The sequence below is a fragment of the Chroicocephalus ridibundus genome, chromosome 4, assembly GCF_963924245.1.
Source record: "Chroicocephalus ridibundus chromosome 4, bChrRid1.1, whole genome shotgun sequence".
Lineage (NCBI taxonomy): Eukaryota > Metazoa > Chordata > Aves > Charadriiformes > Laridae > Chroicocephalus > Chroicocephalus ridibundus.
The window spans coordinates 41528344-41546110 of record NC_086287.1 but is presented as its reverse complement, the minus strand read 5'-3'; the positions used below and the strand labels follow the sequence as shown (position 1 = coordinate 41546110).

Genomic DNA, 17767 nt, shown 5'->3' with positions numbered 1-17767 from the left:
TGAATAATCCATCAAATAAGTCAACCAAGGGAATGAACGGGGAATGAAGTGAATGCAAATTATTAATTACAGTTCAGTTTAATCTTGCCATGTTGACTGACACCAAGTCAGAGATTCTGAGGTCTTCTGTCTTTCCAGGAGAACTGTTGGCCTTTCAGACTGATAAAGAAACATCTGCCTTTTGTTTTTCTTTTCTAGCCTAAGAGCTTATATGGCAATTACCAGGGTGGATTCCAAGCTTCAGCTAAGACAGACACTTGCCAGTTATTTATTCAGCCCTCCACAACTGCTTCTTTAGTAGCTTGTAGTGCTTGTTGAATCACTGCCATTTCAGTTTTAAAATGGGATGACTTTATAGTCTTATTCAGTTTCCACAAAGACTTCTCCCTAAGAGGGAATCACAATTAAAGGGAAGCTTCCTACAAAGTCAAGCTCACTGTCTGAAAGCAGTACATCCAACTACAACTATTCAAGCTGAGCAGCCTCTGCATACAGCACTATATTTAACATAGATGTTGCCCTATAATACCTCTAGAAAGATTCCAAAGAGCCAGCTGTACATTCTAACCATCATTACCCGAGAACAAGATGACACTGGGTACCATCAGCTTCCTACCTAGAAAATACCTAGGACAGGCATGTCTCTGCCTAAAGTAACAGGAAACTTCCTGGTGCTTTCCCTTCACTTCAGGGATCTGGAGCTCCAAGCCAAGTACTCAAGATGAATAAGAAGCCAAACAGCAGTTTGACAAGAGTTTCAGTTAAAGATTCAATATTGCAACCCAGCAACTGCTTTATCAGCAAAAATAAGGACAGAGCTGGGGAGTGAGGGAGAAGAAAGTACTCCCTACTCTTTGGGAAAGAAATTCTCCCTCAAACCTTGTCCTCTGCCTATTTTAAGAGGTTTCCCCTATTCAGAGCCATCAAAGCCTGATTGCAATTTAGTACAGGGAATTAACTAAGCAGGCTTTGTCAGTGTCGGCATTTATAAGTTCTGTCTTCAGTTAGTATCTTGTTGAATCTAGTAGTGACTTCATTCAGATGCTTTGTGTAAACAATGCCTAGCACTGGTGTCAGTCAATCACTTCACAACAAAACAGATGCCAAGAGAGTCTTGTATTTTTATAACAGCAATGCGAGTGAAACAAAAGCCACTAGCAAGTCCCACTAAAGCAATTTCAGATAAGTATGGTTCTACCCATCTGAACATTGGCATGAGATTTAACAATATTATCTCTTCTCACTTGATCCTAATTGGTTGCCTTAGGAGATACATGGATATGCATGAACATTAGTCTGCCATCCAGTAAAGAGTTGACATGCTTGGCTTCGGTTGTTTGTGGTAATCCCTAGGTTTGCTTTCTAATAAATACTAACCAGAGTCAAGCCAAAGATAACGCCCTATTTTGTCCTCTTAATCTGAGGTGACCTCATCATGTCTACCATCAGCCTTCTGGCACTTCCTGAATATAAGTGCTTCTATTCTTCATGCTTTCATGCAAGGTGAAGACAAGGAAAGAGAAGTGAAAGTCATCTTTAGCTTTTGCTCTGACATACTGCACTTAATCATTGCACTGAAAGGTTGGTCACATCTCTGCCCCTAAGAAGAGTTGTATCAATGCTGAACAAACTGAAGGAAAGCATGTCAGGTGGAAAATATGTACAGTTTAACTTGATTTACTTGCCCCAGTGATTTCCAAACAAAAGCATGAATTCCTGAAGTTGGACCCACCTTTACCAGGAGGAAGGCTTCAGACAGGGTTCAGCAAGAACTACCAAGTTCAGAACTGTCCTCCTGCTCTCCATGCCCTGCCTGAACAGAGGCACACACACAGAGCACACACCTTGGAGGGCATGGAGCAGAGTTTGACAAGAGTCTCAACATAAGGAAAAAGATTGTTGGAAGCTTTTCACCTATAGCTATCCTTAAGGTGACACTACCAGTGGGCAAGTTAACTTGGAAGTAGTTACAGTGGAGGCTTCCCACTGAAGGTCAGATGTGGACATTTTCTTAATAAAAGCAATAATGAGCTAAGAGATGCACAGGACACCTCAGAAGGTATTGAGTTTAACAGGAAGAACAGTTACTGTGATAAGATACCTACCTTTTCTTTAACACAGGGCAGGGGGGGGGGGGAAAAAAAGACAGATATGCCTTTGGAACTCAATATTCTTTGCTACAGAGAAAAACCTGCTGACAGCTGAAGTCAGACTTTCTATTTGGGACTGTCATTCACTTGACAGCACAAGTGTTGCTTGTGGTTTTTAAAGTTTCAACTAAAAATCAAATCCTTCTCTTTATAAATTGCATGCGATTTTCCTACTGAACTCTTCCCATCTATTCTGGGAGTTCTGGGGAAGAGTTCCTGGGTTATGTGAAGCAATTGTGGAAGCTTTTTTGTTTTTAGTTTGTCTTCATGCCAGGAGAACTAGAAGCAAGTCTTGGAGCCTTTTAGGTAAATTCTTAGAGTTCCAACAGGAAACTTAGAAAAAACTTAGTTTACTTCTGACACAGGTTTTAAGAATGCTCAAATTTACTCAAATGTAGCAGATTTTTTTCTTCCCACTCAGTCCCAATTTCAGCACCAAAAAAGACTAGCATTTTAGAAAAACATATGAGTTTTCCTGAATTTAAGTCTATAGGCAAAACTCAATTTGGAAGTTGGGACTGATTATTTCTTTTAACTTACTTTCATGGAGGTACCACACACGTGAACCAGTATAGCTTCATACTCCTAGGATAAGAGTTAACATAGATATACATTATAACGGTTTATGCACTGACAGATTTTACAGAACAGAGCAGATGAGTTAAGATGATTTGTCCTATGGGTGCTTTTACATCCAGAGTAGAAATCTGCAAACCATACACTGCAGTATGTTGATGAGCAACAGCTAGCTTCAGTTCCAATACTGCTGCCAAGTGCTTCAGGTAAAGAAGCACTTTTTCTTTTGTGGTAAACAGCAGCTCAAAATCTTTCTGTTCCAAATCCAGATAGTTCGGAACTCCTTTAGGTACCTATCATTCACAATAAAAATACTGAAATTTAGAGAGTCTCATTGACAGCTGAGGACAAAGACAAGAAAAGTACCAGCAGCCCAAGTTTCACACTGATTGCCTCCCACTCGCCATCCTATTCACCCTCAAGACGCACCTATACTAGTGATAACATAGCAAAAAAGTTTAGCTTGACTAATTATATAAAATTCCATCAGCCACCTTAAATGTAATCCTGATTTTCAGGGCGTGCGCAACTGACACATGAGCTGTAAAGTTCAGGAGAGTTCCTGCAGTTAGATTTTAACATCTCTTCAAGTTTTAAGAAGGGTAGTAGCTTAGGTGACAGCTCAAGGCCAGCAGAATACTTTTTTTTTCCTGCCAACACACTTGTTACTTCTGGGGAAGCAAGGAGAGGACAAAATCTGGCAGCCTTGGAAAACTCAAGTCTTCAACAGTTACATCCAGACTGCTTTGGAGCCACCTGGCCTTCCTCAACATAAGAGTCCTTAATTTAAAAAAAGAAAGCCACCACTAAGTCAGACCATAAAGCACTTTCAGAGTTCACTGTGAACAGAGTGCTCAGCTCCCTGGAAGTTCCTGAGGATGAGCATCCAAAAAAATAAATTTGGGCTGACATACTTCCCCATACTTCCAGACAATGGGTTTAACCATGATTAATACTCTATCACCAGCAAAATATGTTTATGTTCATTTTGTAAACATCTGTAGAAGCTGCAGCTACTACTTCTACAGTTCAAACTTAAACTAGAAAGAGTAAAGAGAGTACAAGACCAGTTGCTGCCACTGACAGAACATCCCACCTTGATGCAGCAGAACATCACTGGCTCTACAGAGCACCTAACAAGCTAAAGCGTGCAGAGGACAGCTTTGACTTTCAATCCTGTACCTAAGGGTATGATTCCTGCTCCTAAAAATACTGGCTGTACCTGCGTAATAGAAAGGAAAGATAGCCTATAGACACTGACAACAGAGGACAGGTAGCAACCCTGATAAAAATTCATAGCAAATTCCTTCAGTGTTTACTCCCTTATAGAAAGCATGAGCCACTCATTAGGTAGCATGGCCACCAGCCACCACTGAAATACTTTCTTCCACCATTAGGTATTCACATAAGCAGTAGTCACTTTGCCATCACTTCAGATTTTACCTATAAAGCTGCAGAACGACATCTCTAAAATAACCTGAGGCCTTTACAGCAGCCAGAAGCACCATTCTCTTAAAGTCAAGAAGTAAACCCGTGGACTCATACTCACGTGTAGTGCACTTAAAATATCCTATCCCCCGGCAACCACTTTCAGATGCTAAGTTAAGTCTCTACCAGGGTAGATTTCTGCATCTAGCATAATTTTCAGGAGTATTTCAGATGTATTGCATCTAATTGAGGGCAAATAACACCACCAGCAACAGCACTGAGAATCCGATTGGCTACAGTTTACTACAACAGCAGGAATGTATGGCAGCAGTGCTGCATTACTGCCTTGCACCAGGTCCCTTACCTGACGGAACTTCAAAGCCTTGGTATTGTTTAAGTTAAAAGGGTGGAGCAAGTTCTTCTAGATTTACATATTTTTAGATTAAGACACAGAAAGGAAAACAGGTGAAGTTAATCTCTAGAACTGTGTAGCAAAAAAGCAGTGTTCATTGCACAAAAATCTCTGTTCATTTTATACGTATCAGTCTTTTATGGATTTCTACCTTAGAAGTATTTTGCTTCCACTAAGACTGAGAAATGCACACATCAAAACTCACTTTTCCCTTACAAGTTTGGAGCAGATTATCCTCTAGTGTTCCAGACACATACACATTTTTAAAAGCTACTTTTGCACACAGTTTATCTACTTTTGCAACGCTTGCCTGCTCACTTTTAAAACCATGGGAATAAGCCAAATGCAAAACTCTAGGCAGAAGCCAACAAGAGTTACCACCATTCTGTATGTTAACTAGACCCAAATCAGAAGTAGCTGCTTGGCTCAGACAAACCCCTTCATCTGGCCAGTATCCACAAACTCCCAACTCGTTTAACATCCTCCACTTGGAAATTACACCCAAAAGCTTCTGGCTTTTTAGTTCTTAACTTGCACCTCATTCCACCAAGTATTTGTTTAAGCCTAAGTGTAGACTGCATGTAAATCTGCTTCAAAGAAATGGGAAGGGAAATGGTTTGATGTACCAGTTAGAGTAGGCTCTTTAATCTTCATGCTACTCAAGGGAGTCTATGGTGCAACAAAAGATTATCATTGCATCTGCTTCAGACTAGTGTGTATCTGGTACACACAGAAGCAAGATCTAGAGATAGTGTACATCTGGACACCTTTACTAGGCATGTGTCCCTGTTGTACATTAAAGGATACCACTACCTTTACCAGGTGTTTTCACACGAGGATGCTTCCTTATCTGTTTGATTCCTGGTTGAATCCCCCTCTATAACAGGTAGCCACACTGCTGCTTCTGTAGCACAAGGAGCAGCCATGAGGCCACTCAGTTCCATAGTGGCTGTAAAACATAAGACAGTTACCTTTACATTAAGACTGTATTGGATTATTTTAGTTTGCTGGAGTTTCAAACGCTAAATTATTACAACTGAAGGATCAAATGATCTCATATTTCAGGTTCTCTGTACAACCAAAGAAAGACTTCTTACCCCAGTATTCTGGAACTCTACAAGAATATAGAACAAGCACTATTCCATGCATCACAACAAGCCTAAGTATAGCAGCTAAGTTAGTGGACTTTTCTCATCAGAAGGAAGAGTATGGTTTCCCCATGCAATTTAAGTGATTGATTCAGTCACAGAACAGGGAAGAGAACAGGGATGGACAACATTTTCCACATTCCTTCTAGTCTGTGACCCAGCTAATGGTAACAGAGGACTGGTAGCCAAAAGAAACTCTGAAACAGAATCTGCCCACTAAGTGTTTGGAACCTCTCCTCCCTGTTTGAGGATCAGCACTTCCCTCTGGATATGATTCCAACTATCATTAACTGGATCAGTGGCCAAGAAAAACCTCAGAAAAGCAAGTTATTTCATCTGTCCTACTTCCCCATCTTCTTTATTCCTGTGCACCTTCCCTTCTACTTCCTATGATTCTTTCTATCATAAGCTCATCCATGAGAAAGCCCTCACATTTACCACCCCCTCAATGCCAGCTTCAATCAAATGCCTCGGTGGTACAGAACAGCAGGTTTCTTCCACTCTGAAAAGGGTGAAATTACCTTCTTTCACTTTGCCATAGGACTCACAGTAGGGAAAAGTTATGTTAGGCCAGTGCTCTTCCAGCAGTGAAACTAGTTTAACTTTAGACTGACAAGGGCTGCCATGTAGCCTACTAAGCCAGTCTCAATAGATCCAGTCTACGCCTTGCACAGAAAAAAAAAAAAAAAAAAAAAAGTGTTGCATGCAGACAGTCAGGTCCTTTCCCCTTAGCCACTCCAAGTCAAGGTGTCTGGGGCAAGGCAAGACAGTTTACAGAACCATGGCACATGGTCTGGGTCTATACTCAAGTATGGAGCAGTGTGGTACTCTGTGGCACTTACTCCTGTACTACTGTCCTGCTCACATTCATTCATGTCCTTCAGACAGAGGCAGTAGTTGCTCCTTAGGAACTCCAGCTCCAGCCCAGGAGAGGAGCCTGCGTGCCCATAGCAGAGCAAGTTATCTGCCTACACACACCAGTTTCTGTATAGTTTCCTCCACCTGCATGGAGGAGTCTGCCAGCAGCACTGGTGGGTAGCTTGTCTAGGCTTTGCTGCCAAACTCTACTTGACAAAACCCTGAGCCAACCTTTAATGATGCAGCCTCTGTTCCTATAGTAACTAGTGTTATTTTCCTATCTCTAGGCACAGGTGCTTCCCCTCAAGGTCTAAGTTTGCTCTCATTTCACACCTACCACTCACTTCCCTACTGCATAGCTACGTGCCACTCCAGATGAGAACACCTGTCAGTGGGCCCTCAAAAGCAGCTGGCTCAGCCACAAGCCAGTGGGAGGCAAAAATGCACAAACCCAACATGCAGGCATGTTCTCCCAAGCAGACTACAGATGGGAGACCGCCGGGGAAGAGTTTGACAGCGCAGGCAGTTGGAAGCTTTATGGGGCCTTCTAGGCCACTGCTCTGAGGACAGAAGCACAACTGCCCCAGAGAAGCCAGCATGAGAAACATCTGGCAGGCCAGCCTTCCACCAAGGCTGTCACTCCAGGCTGCCACTGGCATCTTAGCATGATCCAGTCAGGCCCAGGCCAGTCTTAAGTCTACCTTGGAAGGGTGACACAGACTAGAATCAATCCCTTGATAAGCCAAAGCTTCTGTTTGCTCCATCACCCCTCCCCACACTGTAGGGACTGCACTTTCAGCATGTAGGCCTTTTACTCAGTACAGGCTTCCCTCAGAGCAATTCCTGTAGGGGAGCATAACAGCCATATTTGTCTCCTCAATTTCATAAGGAATAGCATTTGTGAGTGGGCAAGCCTGCTATACAAAGCAATGTTTTCCTTGCCAAATGAGGGGATGATTCTTCTCTAATGCTCATGAATACCGCTAACACTACCTGCAGTGTTACCGCAGCATCCCACAGGAGTCTAAGTTGCATCAGGAGGCTACTGTGATAAGGAAAAAAACCAACCAGGGCAGTAGCCCTGAGCCTGATTTCAAGGTAAGGCCTCATCCTGAGGGAGCTGACTGCTCTCAGGCTGAAGAGTTGCCGATAGCCTACATGAGATCACATACAAAGAGCTCCTTTGTATGGTGGGTGGTTGTTTTCACTGCCCTGAGTGCAAGCTTTACACTATGGTGTGACTAGCTATGCTCTCCTGTGGTTACTCTCCTATAGCTACAATGCCTTCCAAAAAAAAAAAAAAAAAAAAGAGGGCAGAGTTGCATTCTTAGTCATCACAAGAAGGGTTTCAGTGCCAGAATACTCCCTCCTCATACCTACAGGCAGTAAAGCCACCACACACAGAAAGCTTCAACAGAGCTCACATGTAAGCTGCTGAATGCAAGCCTTAACTGCTCACGTGAGCCAGTCAGAAGAGGGAGATAGTTACATACCACATTCGTCGCATCCTGGTAATCTCTCTGTGCAAGCAAACATCTCACACTGACTCCACACCTTACCCAGAAAGCACCAGTGTAGAAGCAATTCACCCACAGCAATGGCAGCCTACAGTGTTGGGGCAAGAACTTCACAAATGGAGGAGCTTCTCACAAACAAGCATAGGAAGCTTAGAGTCCTACCAATGCAACAACAGTGAGCTTGTAACACAACAAAGAAGTAGGCTTCATAGTTCAAGTCGCAAGTTATAACATCCACTGCTCTGCCAGAATTTCACTCGATGACAAAGCAGTAAGCTACCACTGCTGCACACCAAGCTTGGCTCGAGGTCTGCTGTGCCACAAAGTCTCCCTGGATGTTGTGTCAGCACCAGAGCCCTCGTGGCAGCTGCTGGGGGGGCTCTGACAGAAAGCCATCATGCTGTCACACAGGAGACTTAAGTGTGACAGTCAGCACAGCAGCCTTCAGGGAGGAGCTTCAGTTTCACCTGTATTGCCTCCGTGTTTAGCTGTTAATGTGAGCACAGTGTTTATTGTGTAACACTTAACTGCACTGTCAGATGTGCCAGCCCCAGAAGAACTGGGGATTCAGCAGCCAAGTAGGAGACAAATGGGGTTTTGTTTGTTTGGGGTTTTTTTGACATAGTAATGTCGCAATTAGTTTGAGATGGCAGGATAAGAACATCTAAGATATTTAAACAGCAGTATTAATATTTCAGAGCTACTATACCACTGAAATGAGGTTTACAGTCATCTTACCAATTGCTTCAGGCCATCTGGAAATGAAAGAAGCCAAGACAGCATCTGCTCTGCACTGATGGCAGTGAAGATTACCTTAACACATGACTACTGCTAGAAACTTGAAAACGAGTCCAAGAGGTTATCATTGCAGGTGTTCCACCAACTACAGTTTCTTTTTCTGTATCAAATCTTTTGGTGGCCAGAAATCTTTCATTAGCAGCAGAGGTCAACATGAGTGAAATATTCTCATAGCCAACTCAGAAGCTCAGGCAGTTAAAACACCAGCTCTAAGACTACATAGCACAAGTTGGATCCTACAGCACTTTCCGGTTTAGAACAGGACCTGATGTTCCAATACTAATGTATTAAAACATTATGGACCAATACTTCTTCACAGAAGAATTAATCCTGTTCCTCAATACAGTTGTGTAATGGATAAAAAGCAAGTCAAATCAGTTTCTTTGTTATACATCAAAGAACCCAGCTGTCTAACATTAAAGGTCTAAATAGGAACAAGGAGAGGGAGAAATAATTAGTATAGCACTATGTACAACTAGAGCTTCCACTTAGGCAAGAATATCTCTCACCCAACCAAAACAGAGTATCTGTAACCAAAAGCTATTTGCCATACAGTAACAAATCTGTCCTGTCAGGGGATGCTTTTCTAAAGACTTGCCTTTGGGTACTTATTCTTTCATTAAAGTGAGTCTCTCCAACAGTAAGGAAACCTAAAACATTAAAGTGCTTCAGCTGATACTTATCAGTGTAGACCTTTGCAATGCAGAGTGATGACTAAGGTCAAACCAAGAAACAAAATTCAGTCATTGAAAATCTATCCTACGTTTCACTCTTCTGTTCTAGATCTCCTTCATATGGAGCCCTCTGCTTTATATATTTATCACAGAATATTTTTATTGTATATCCTTTTCTAATTTCTTCCTACCATGAAGAACACAGTCTCCCTAATTTTAGTAGGGCATGTATAAAGACCCATGCTTTATGGAACCCTCCCAGCAGGGCTGCAGTAAGAACTGTGCAAGGAACACATGCTCCTTAGCACAATCTGTGATACTGCTTGCTCCTCCAGAGGGAATGGCAAAGCTGCAGGAGCATTTTCAGCACTTTTTATCAAGGTTCTTCTTTGGGGTTCTGACTAGTAGCTGCAGCAGGGAATTCTCATTGCTCTGTAGCACTCCAGTTTACGCACTAGAATTTGTGGATATCTTCATAGTTTTACTAACTACTACCTTCCCTTTGCAACAGCACTGAAATGGAAGGTCTTCCCCATGTCTCCAACCAGCACACGTTCCAAGGAGGGATATGACATGCTTCCATGCATGAAACTAGGAAGAAAATTATAGTGATTACCCTTCCCTCCCCTCCCATTTCTTACTCCTCCGCAGTCACTATGGGGTACAGATCCCCAGTCTTTCAGAAATTCAAGCCTGTTCCTAGGACAGCTTCTGACTGCTGCAGTCATGTTCTGCTCCTTCTGCAAGCACCCACCATTTTTCTGTGCTATTTTTTGTCATTGCTGCCACTAACAGTTCTCTGCCATAAATGGAGTGAGTTCATAATGGTCAGGCATTATACTCTAAAAGCAGGGGACCTACATAGATCTATCTTTCTGAACTAGAAAGACAAAGGTCACCATTTATTGTCCAGATGGGGGAAAACAGAGCTTAGTGGCACAACCTATATAATCTGCTATGAAAGAGTACTGCTCAAATGCACCACACAGTAGGAGATGCAAGAGCCAGCCTAGTCAAGCTCTATCACTTTGGGGTCAAGGAGTGGAAACAGCAAGACCTGGCTTGTCGCACAACTCCAGATCTCATGCCAGCAGAGAGAAAGAGACACACAGGAAGACAATATGAATAGAAAGTAACGCCTGATTATCTTTTTCCAGAAGGCAACATCCTTCAGACAAACATTTTCCAAGTATAGTCAGTTGATCGCTTTCACAGTGGTCTTTACACCTACTAGAGTAGACGTGACTAAGCAATCATGTAACACAGCAGAAGCTTTTCTAGATTCTGTCAAGTAAGGAAACAAGTGACACAACAGTCTTGGGCAGTTGTTGTCAATACTCAGTGGGCCACAGCATATGTACAGATGTTTCCTACAGATCACTGACACTTCCCAAGTCTAAGTGATTCGTGTCACTACTTAGAGTTTTCCTATAACAGGAAACAGAAAGCTTTGTACACTATCTTTTGAGATCCAAAAGTACCTCAGTGGGCCAGTAAATACTAGCTGCACTTGTAGTTTACCTTGGTATTCAAGTAATCATCTTGAACTAATTCACTTAGTCCAAAAGTTTGCTCCCTTACTGGCACAAGAGATGCAGATATACCTGTTTCTCTTCAATACCGTTAGTTTTCCATCATTTTCTGCAAACAGTAGCAAGCCATGCTCCTCTGCCTATGTATTCAGTGACGGTGCTGACTGCCTAGCTTAGCAGCAGCACTACAGTAGTAAGAGGGAATTCAAGGAGAAAGATCAAGAACTTGCTTCAAGCATTATTGCTGCTCATTTAAACTCATTGAGTAGGATTAAAAATTGCTGTTCACCTTTAAAAACATTTCAGCTTGCAAGTATTGTAGTTCTAGTGCTTACCATACAGAAAAGAAAATGCAAAAGGGCAAATATCACACCTAGCAAATGAACACCTACAGGATCAGACCCCAGAACTGCAACACTGATACCCCCTCCCCATCTACGGAGCGTTCCTGAGAGGAATATGCTCTGGGTCACGAGTTAGCATGAGAAACACTGTTGTAACTTGGTAATCATCATTAAAAAATTAATAATAAAGAATTTTCTTGTGTACACTGGAATCTATAGTATGGCACCTTTATACTTAATGACAACTTTACTGGCAATGTCCTTTCGCTAGAAAAGATGAAGCTCAGGGGCTTATCGTATTGATCAACATGGTTGCAAATGAGTAAACCAAACTCCCCACCTTCACATGCACTTAAGCATGATACTTAGAAGGGTGAGAAGATGGGCTTCATGAGTTAAACACCCTGGAAGTTCACAGCCTTCCATTTAAGAGCTCATAAGCTAAAACTTTAAGAAGTTAAAGCTTTAAGGCACATCTTCCTACAGAACTGTAGACATTGGTGCTCACAGCTGACACTCTCACCCAGTCATGAAGGGAGAAATAGCAAAGTCAGAGAAACAGCAACATCAGTTCACTTAAAGCAAAAAGTAAATCAGTAGTCCTTTGTATTTGGTTTTCCACTCTTCTGAACTAGCTCCCATTCCAAAGACGACAGCACAGCAAGCAATTAACTGCCTTGTAAAGTACAGTATATAAAAGTGGCATATATGGAAGTGCGATTACGCACTAGGATCAGGATTTTTTTATTTTGTTCTTTGTTTCAATTTCTCTTCATTAAAGCATTTAGATACCAGTGCTGATGAAGGGCCCTAGTCATCCAGCCAGCCTCTTACTTATCACCTCAAAGCTCCTCTCTATTTGGTGCTACTCCAATTTTGAGGTTTATGCTTGATATTGGGTAATACAGATATATGCATAAGCACCCCATGTTTCCCCATCCCTTAATACAGGTCTCCAAGAATTTATGGCACACACTAGTTCTGATCTGCCACGTTCTAACCATTGCTGTTACACATCTGGCCGTAAAAGAGGTTACACAGCATAGCTAAACACAAGGACACCAGTGCAGCCAGTACACTTTCCATAGCTCAGAGAAGCATTTAATAGCCATCCTGTCAAACAGCATTTCTATTAAAAAACTAGAACATTGCACTAAAGTCCCTTACTGTTACACTTTGGCTGAGCAGGGATTCCAAAGACTCCTGGTCTTGCCTAACCATGATGTAAGTTAATTAGGTACTACATTTCATACCATTTCAGACTGATGGGTCAAGAATGCACGTGGTCAATGCATCCAACACGCCTGCAGAGAGATCAAGTTTTTCCACTCACCCAGCGCTGTGCTTTTATTGCAGCATTGGCTGAAGAACAGCTACTGTTTTGCAGTTTTATAATTAAAAGCTCTCATGCTACTCTGTAGTGGTGCTGCAGTGGTAACATTAGCTCACTGAGAGGACCATATTTAGAAGAGATGTTGGGTTCCAGAGCAATGTAATAGTTTGGTAAGTAAAATTAACAGCCCCAGTAAGAGTCAAACATTGTCAGATTAAAAAAACAGAGCTAGACTCCTACAGGGAGAAGTCTGGGCTGAAGGCATCTAGCTTTATTGCAAGGATTCATTTAATCCCTACTTGGGAACATAAAAAAAAAAATAAATAAAAAAGGAAAAGAAAAGTCCTAAAGCAGTGTGCTGGGAACAGGGGCTACATTAAATGCAAGACGAGCAATATAAAAACACAGCCTGCCAACCTCCCCCCCTCCCTACTTCCCCCCCCACCCCCGCAATAAATACCAACAAGTTAATGCCGATGCACACACTCCGCGCATTCAGCCGGTACCCGGCTTTTCATGAGCGTGGAGGCCCCGGCGAGGGCCGGCGCCCGCGGGGAGGCGGCCCCGGGAGCGGCTGGGGCTCGGCGGCGGCCACCGCCGGGGCTTCACCTGCGGCACTGACAGGGCGCGGGGGCGGCGGGCCGGGCAACCTGCGGCGGCGACGGGGCGAGCGGCGGAAAGGCAGCCCCGCTCCGCCGGCTCACACTTACCCGGGGCCCCGTGGCTCGGTGGCCGCGACCCTGAGGCAGATGCACCAGCAGCAGCGCCAGCAGGAACGGGCGAGCCCCCGCGCTGCGACAGGCCCGCGGCACCATCCTCCCTCGTGGGGGTGGCCGGCGGCGGAGGGGCAGCGGCGGGACGGCGGGGCTCTGCGGCCACCGGAGGCGGCTCTCCCGGGCGGCCGCCCCTCAGCCCGGCGGCGGCGGCGTATCCGTTGGCGGGCGGCGCGCGCGGTGCCCCGGGCCGGCTCTGCCCCCTCCCGCCGCGGCAGGTTACCCGCCTCGGCCATGGGGATGCCCGTTATAAAGCCGTGGCGGGGCGGGGCCGGGCGGCACTGACTGCGGCGCGCACCTATCGCAGCGCGGCCGCCGCGGGCTGCAGCCAATGGCGGGGCGGCAGGGCCCTCCGCCCCGCCCCGCCCCGCTGCCGGCCGTGAGGCGGGCGGCGCAGGTTGGCCCCGGGTGGCGCGGTGCTGCCGGCGGCCCGGAGGGTGGCGGGCAACGTTCCCGGGCCGGCGGCACCTGGAGCGGCCGCCGCGCCCTCAGGAGCTGCAGGGGTGCCGGGCAGTCGCGGCGAGGCTGCGGGAGACGATCGGCCACTCGCCGGGGGGCTGCCGGGCCGCGCCTCTCGCCCGCCCCTGAGCCCCCCTGGGCATCCCGGGGCCCAGCACGGCGGCTGGTGCTGGAGGTGGCGGTGACAGCTGGGCCGTGCGATCGCGTCAGGGCAATGAGCAAGTAAATTTGGCACAGGAAAATACCTCATGGTCCACGGACCTTCTTCCTTTGGATAGGCGCTCTTGCGCCAGGGCTGCTGTAGAAACAAGTTCGTATCTCAAGGAGCATCGTAGGTCTTCTTGTCACCTCTGTGCCAGGGCTCAAAGCATGGCTGACCCACAACCACAGAGACTGCCCATCCCCAAAGGCCTTTCCTTGCTCTCCCAAGTGCAAATGTAGCCCCATGGCCCGTTGGTCTGCATTGCCTAATGAAGCCTAGACACCTTGTGGTGGAGATGTGCTTGGGGGCTTTAGTAATATATACCTTGCACCTGGAAAACCAACCCAAGATCAAGTTTGACATCTCTTGAGACAAGTCCTACAGTCCCCAGATCGAATTGGGCATCTCTTGGGACAGCAAGCCCTACCATCCCCAGATCAAGTTTGACATCTCTTGAGGCAGCAAGAGTTTTCAGCCTGCCTGTGGTTCCTCGTATGTGCAAGCATAACCAGGCATTTGGTAATGGGAAGCCTGTGTAGAAAGTGAGTGTTGTGTCACAAACCGGCAAGTGGGAGCAGGAGCAGGAAAAAATGGAGATTCATCCACTGTCAGGTCTCAGTCTCTGCAGGCATGTACCTGAAAGGAGGTTGTAGCCAGGTGGGGGTCGGTCTCTTCTCCCAAGTAACAGGCATTAGGACAAGAGGAAAGAGCCTCAAGTTGTGGCAGGGGACTTTTAGATTGGATATTAGGAAAAAAATCTTTACTGAAAGGATTGTCAAGCATTGGAACCGCCTGCCCAAGAAAGGGGTTGAGTTGCCGTCCCTGGAGGATTTTAAAAGCTGTGTAGATGTCGTGCAGAGGGACATGGTTTAGTAGTAATTTGGCAGTGCTAGTTAATGGTTGGTTGACGTTAAAGGTCTCTTCCAACCATAACGATTCTATGACTCTATGTCTGTCCAATTAGGAGCTAAAGAGAGAGCAGCACCATGGCAGCAACATGGCAGTAGGCTGTAGACCCTGAGCAATGGAGGCAGAGAGCAATGCCAAGCCTCTACCTGCTGACTGAGTGATGGAGGTGTCTTGTGAACCGGGGTGACTTGCATTTACATCAAGTCCTTAATTTTTAAATTACAATCATGAGTTTGATGGCAGGCAGAGGCCCAACATTTTGCAAAATAATATGCATGGTTGGCCACTGCTGTGCACATAATAGTGATAATAACCTTTTCGTGGGACTGTTTTGCGGTGCTCTTATGGAAACACACAAGACGTGATTTCTTCATAAAACGTATTTAACTTTCTTTACTCAGTGACCTTACAAGAGGCAATACTCAACACTTGTAAAAATTCCCTAGAGTGTATCCGCTAGGTATGGGGAGGGGCTGCTACACCCACACGAAGAACCTTGTTACACAGAAGTCATATAATTCTGGCATCTTATCAGAGCAAAGCTGGGTGTTTAGCTACAGCGGTTGCTTTAATCTTTTTTCTTTTTTTAAAAAAAGGTATTTATTTTAAAAATGCCAGTACGTAACATTTTGTCATTAGCCTAGGCAGGATAAGCAGTTTGTTACTCACACGGAGCTCTGCCAGTATTCGTTATTCTTGGCTTGCAGATCTCTCTGGAGCTCCAAACCCGGCACACCATACAAGCCTACCAATGTACCTTAGTCCTAACCCTCACCACTCTGCTATCCTGGTCCTAAGCTTTGCCAGCTCTTCTTCAATATGGCCTGCGGTATCCTCTGATTTTCCATTTCAAAGTCTCTCTGATCCACACCTGAACTTCTGCCATTCCACATGACACGAGCAGAGAGACCTTGAGGGGAAGAGAAGGGGGAGAGTAGGGAAATCTGAATATGAGTGTCCTTGTGTACATCAGGATCAGCTCTGTTGAGGTTGGACAAGTTATACAAGTGCACACCTGACATCTGTGAAAAGACAGGCAGAATCTAGTACAGTTTTGTTGAGGCGGTGATCCCACCACTGAAGTACCACATCACCTCATAGTTAAGTCTTGATTAAATTCCAGTCCAGATAACAATATCCCGCTTGCCTACATTCCCCTCTCCAATTTCATAGGGAGTTTTTTTGCATCTGACCTACTTTGTGTGATGCCTTCATGTGTTCCTTATCACTTGCACTTTAAACATGAATGTCTGTCTTTGGCGTATTTTCCATAGACAAACCCATGAATACCAGGATCTCTCTGCTATATAAATGCTCATCACTCCTGTGAAGAAATTATTGTTTTCGTATTCCCTAACAGAGAATACCAGTTACACTGAAAGCCTACCCTCCAATGCCTATGAGGCCCTGACACCAGCAGCGTCTTAACATCGAGTAAAAGTTACAGGGAGGGTCAGAAATTCCCAATAAATGAGCACTTTGACCTCTTCATGGTCAAAGCTGTTCATAACCTTGCAGCATGTACTTCCAGTCTTGACCAATATTTCCATGGCCAGGTGTTTCTCTGTAGGGACGTATGTTTCCTTTGCAGATAGTAACTGCCTCAGTGCAATAACCAGGCCAGAAGAGACTCTATAGCCTGACTTACATATTACAACCATTAAATTCCACTGAGCTGTTCTGAACCCAAAAACCTGAGCAAAGAACCATCCAGGTGGATGGAGGACATCCAGACCCAGTTTAAAGACACCAGCAAGAGAGAGAATATGTGTCTTTGTTCCAGTGGTGAATCACCTTCACCATTGAAAATGCGTGCCTAACTCTTCAGTATACTGGGCCTGGTACTCTGGTTGGTATCGGTGCACTCTACTGGTGTGTCATCTTCAAAGAAAAATCTAGGGAAATAAAACAAACTGCCCAAACTGAAAGTTTGGTGCCACTAAGTTGTCTGTTAATTCTCTCCAAGTTGCTGGCAAATGGGAAGTGCCTGCCTTGGCCGTCAGTGGCATTGCAGAGATCCTGATGAGCCAAGAGGAGGTTAGTGTCTAAACATAGGAGGAATTGGGCATCTAACCTTTTCAGTTGAGCTCTTCCGAAAATCCCTGCCATCGCTCTGAGGATGCAGTGCCAAAAGCTGTGCTGGCCCACTGCCATTTCAGTCAGTGGTGTCTCACCAGCAAAGAACTTGCCCAGGGTGTTTAACTGAAAACTACAAAGAGAGAAGAGCACGGAACTAGAAGAGTTGTTGTTCTTCATGCCCAGGCATTCGTACACTAGACCCAACATTTGGATCCTTCCGAGGAAGGTGTAAGCCCAGCTGTAATGAATTCAGCTATGCAATGCTGCTGGAGGTAGCACTGGTACCGTTGGGGCTTGTTGTGTATACCAGATACAGCCTACAACTTGCACCTCTGAAGACTTAGCCCAACATGTGCCTGTATGTGTGGATGATTAATATCTTGTTGCTATGGTGCATGCATATCATGCGTACCACCTCAAACCCATGGCACGGGACGTATATATTGGTGGTCTTGACAACTCTTCAGGGAGAGCTGTTTGATTGCTTTGATTATTTGCCTCTGCATCTACTTGTCTTGTCCTCCGACAAGTTTCAGAAGATTGCTGTCCTCCTTCAAACAGTGTTGGCACCCACA

General features: G+C 45.0%; 1 protein-coding gene across 5 annotated transcripts in view; it reads right to left on the bottom strand.

Moving 5' to 3' along the window:
* SMOC1 (SPARC related modular calcium binding 1) overlaps positions 1-13782 on the bottom strand; it is a 134245-nt gene extending 120463 nt beyond the window's left edge. For all 5 annotated transcript variants that reach the window (XM_063333244.1, XM_063333245.1, XM_063333247.1 and 2 more), the window contains exon 1: positions 13481-13782. In XM_063333244.1, the coding sequence (XP_063189314.1) occupies positions 13481-13585 (105 nt within the window). In that variant the 5' untranslated portion in view covers positions 13586-13782. The remainder of the gene's footprint in view (positions 1-13480) is intronic.
* Positions 13783-17767: the final 3985 nt, after the last annotated feature.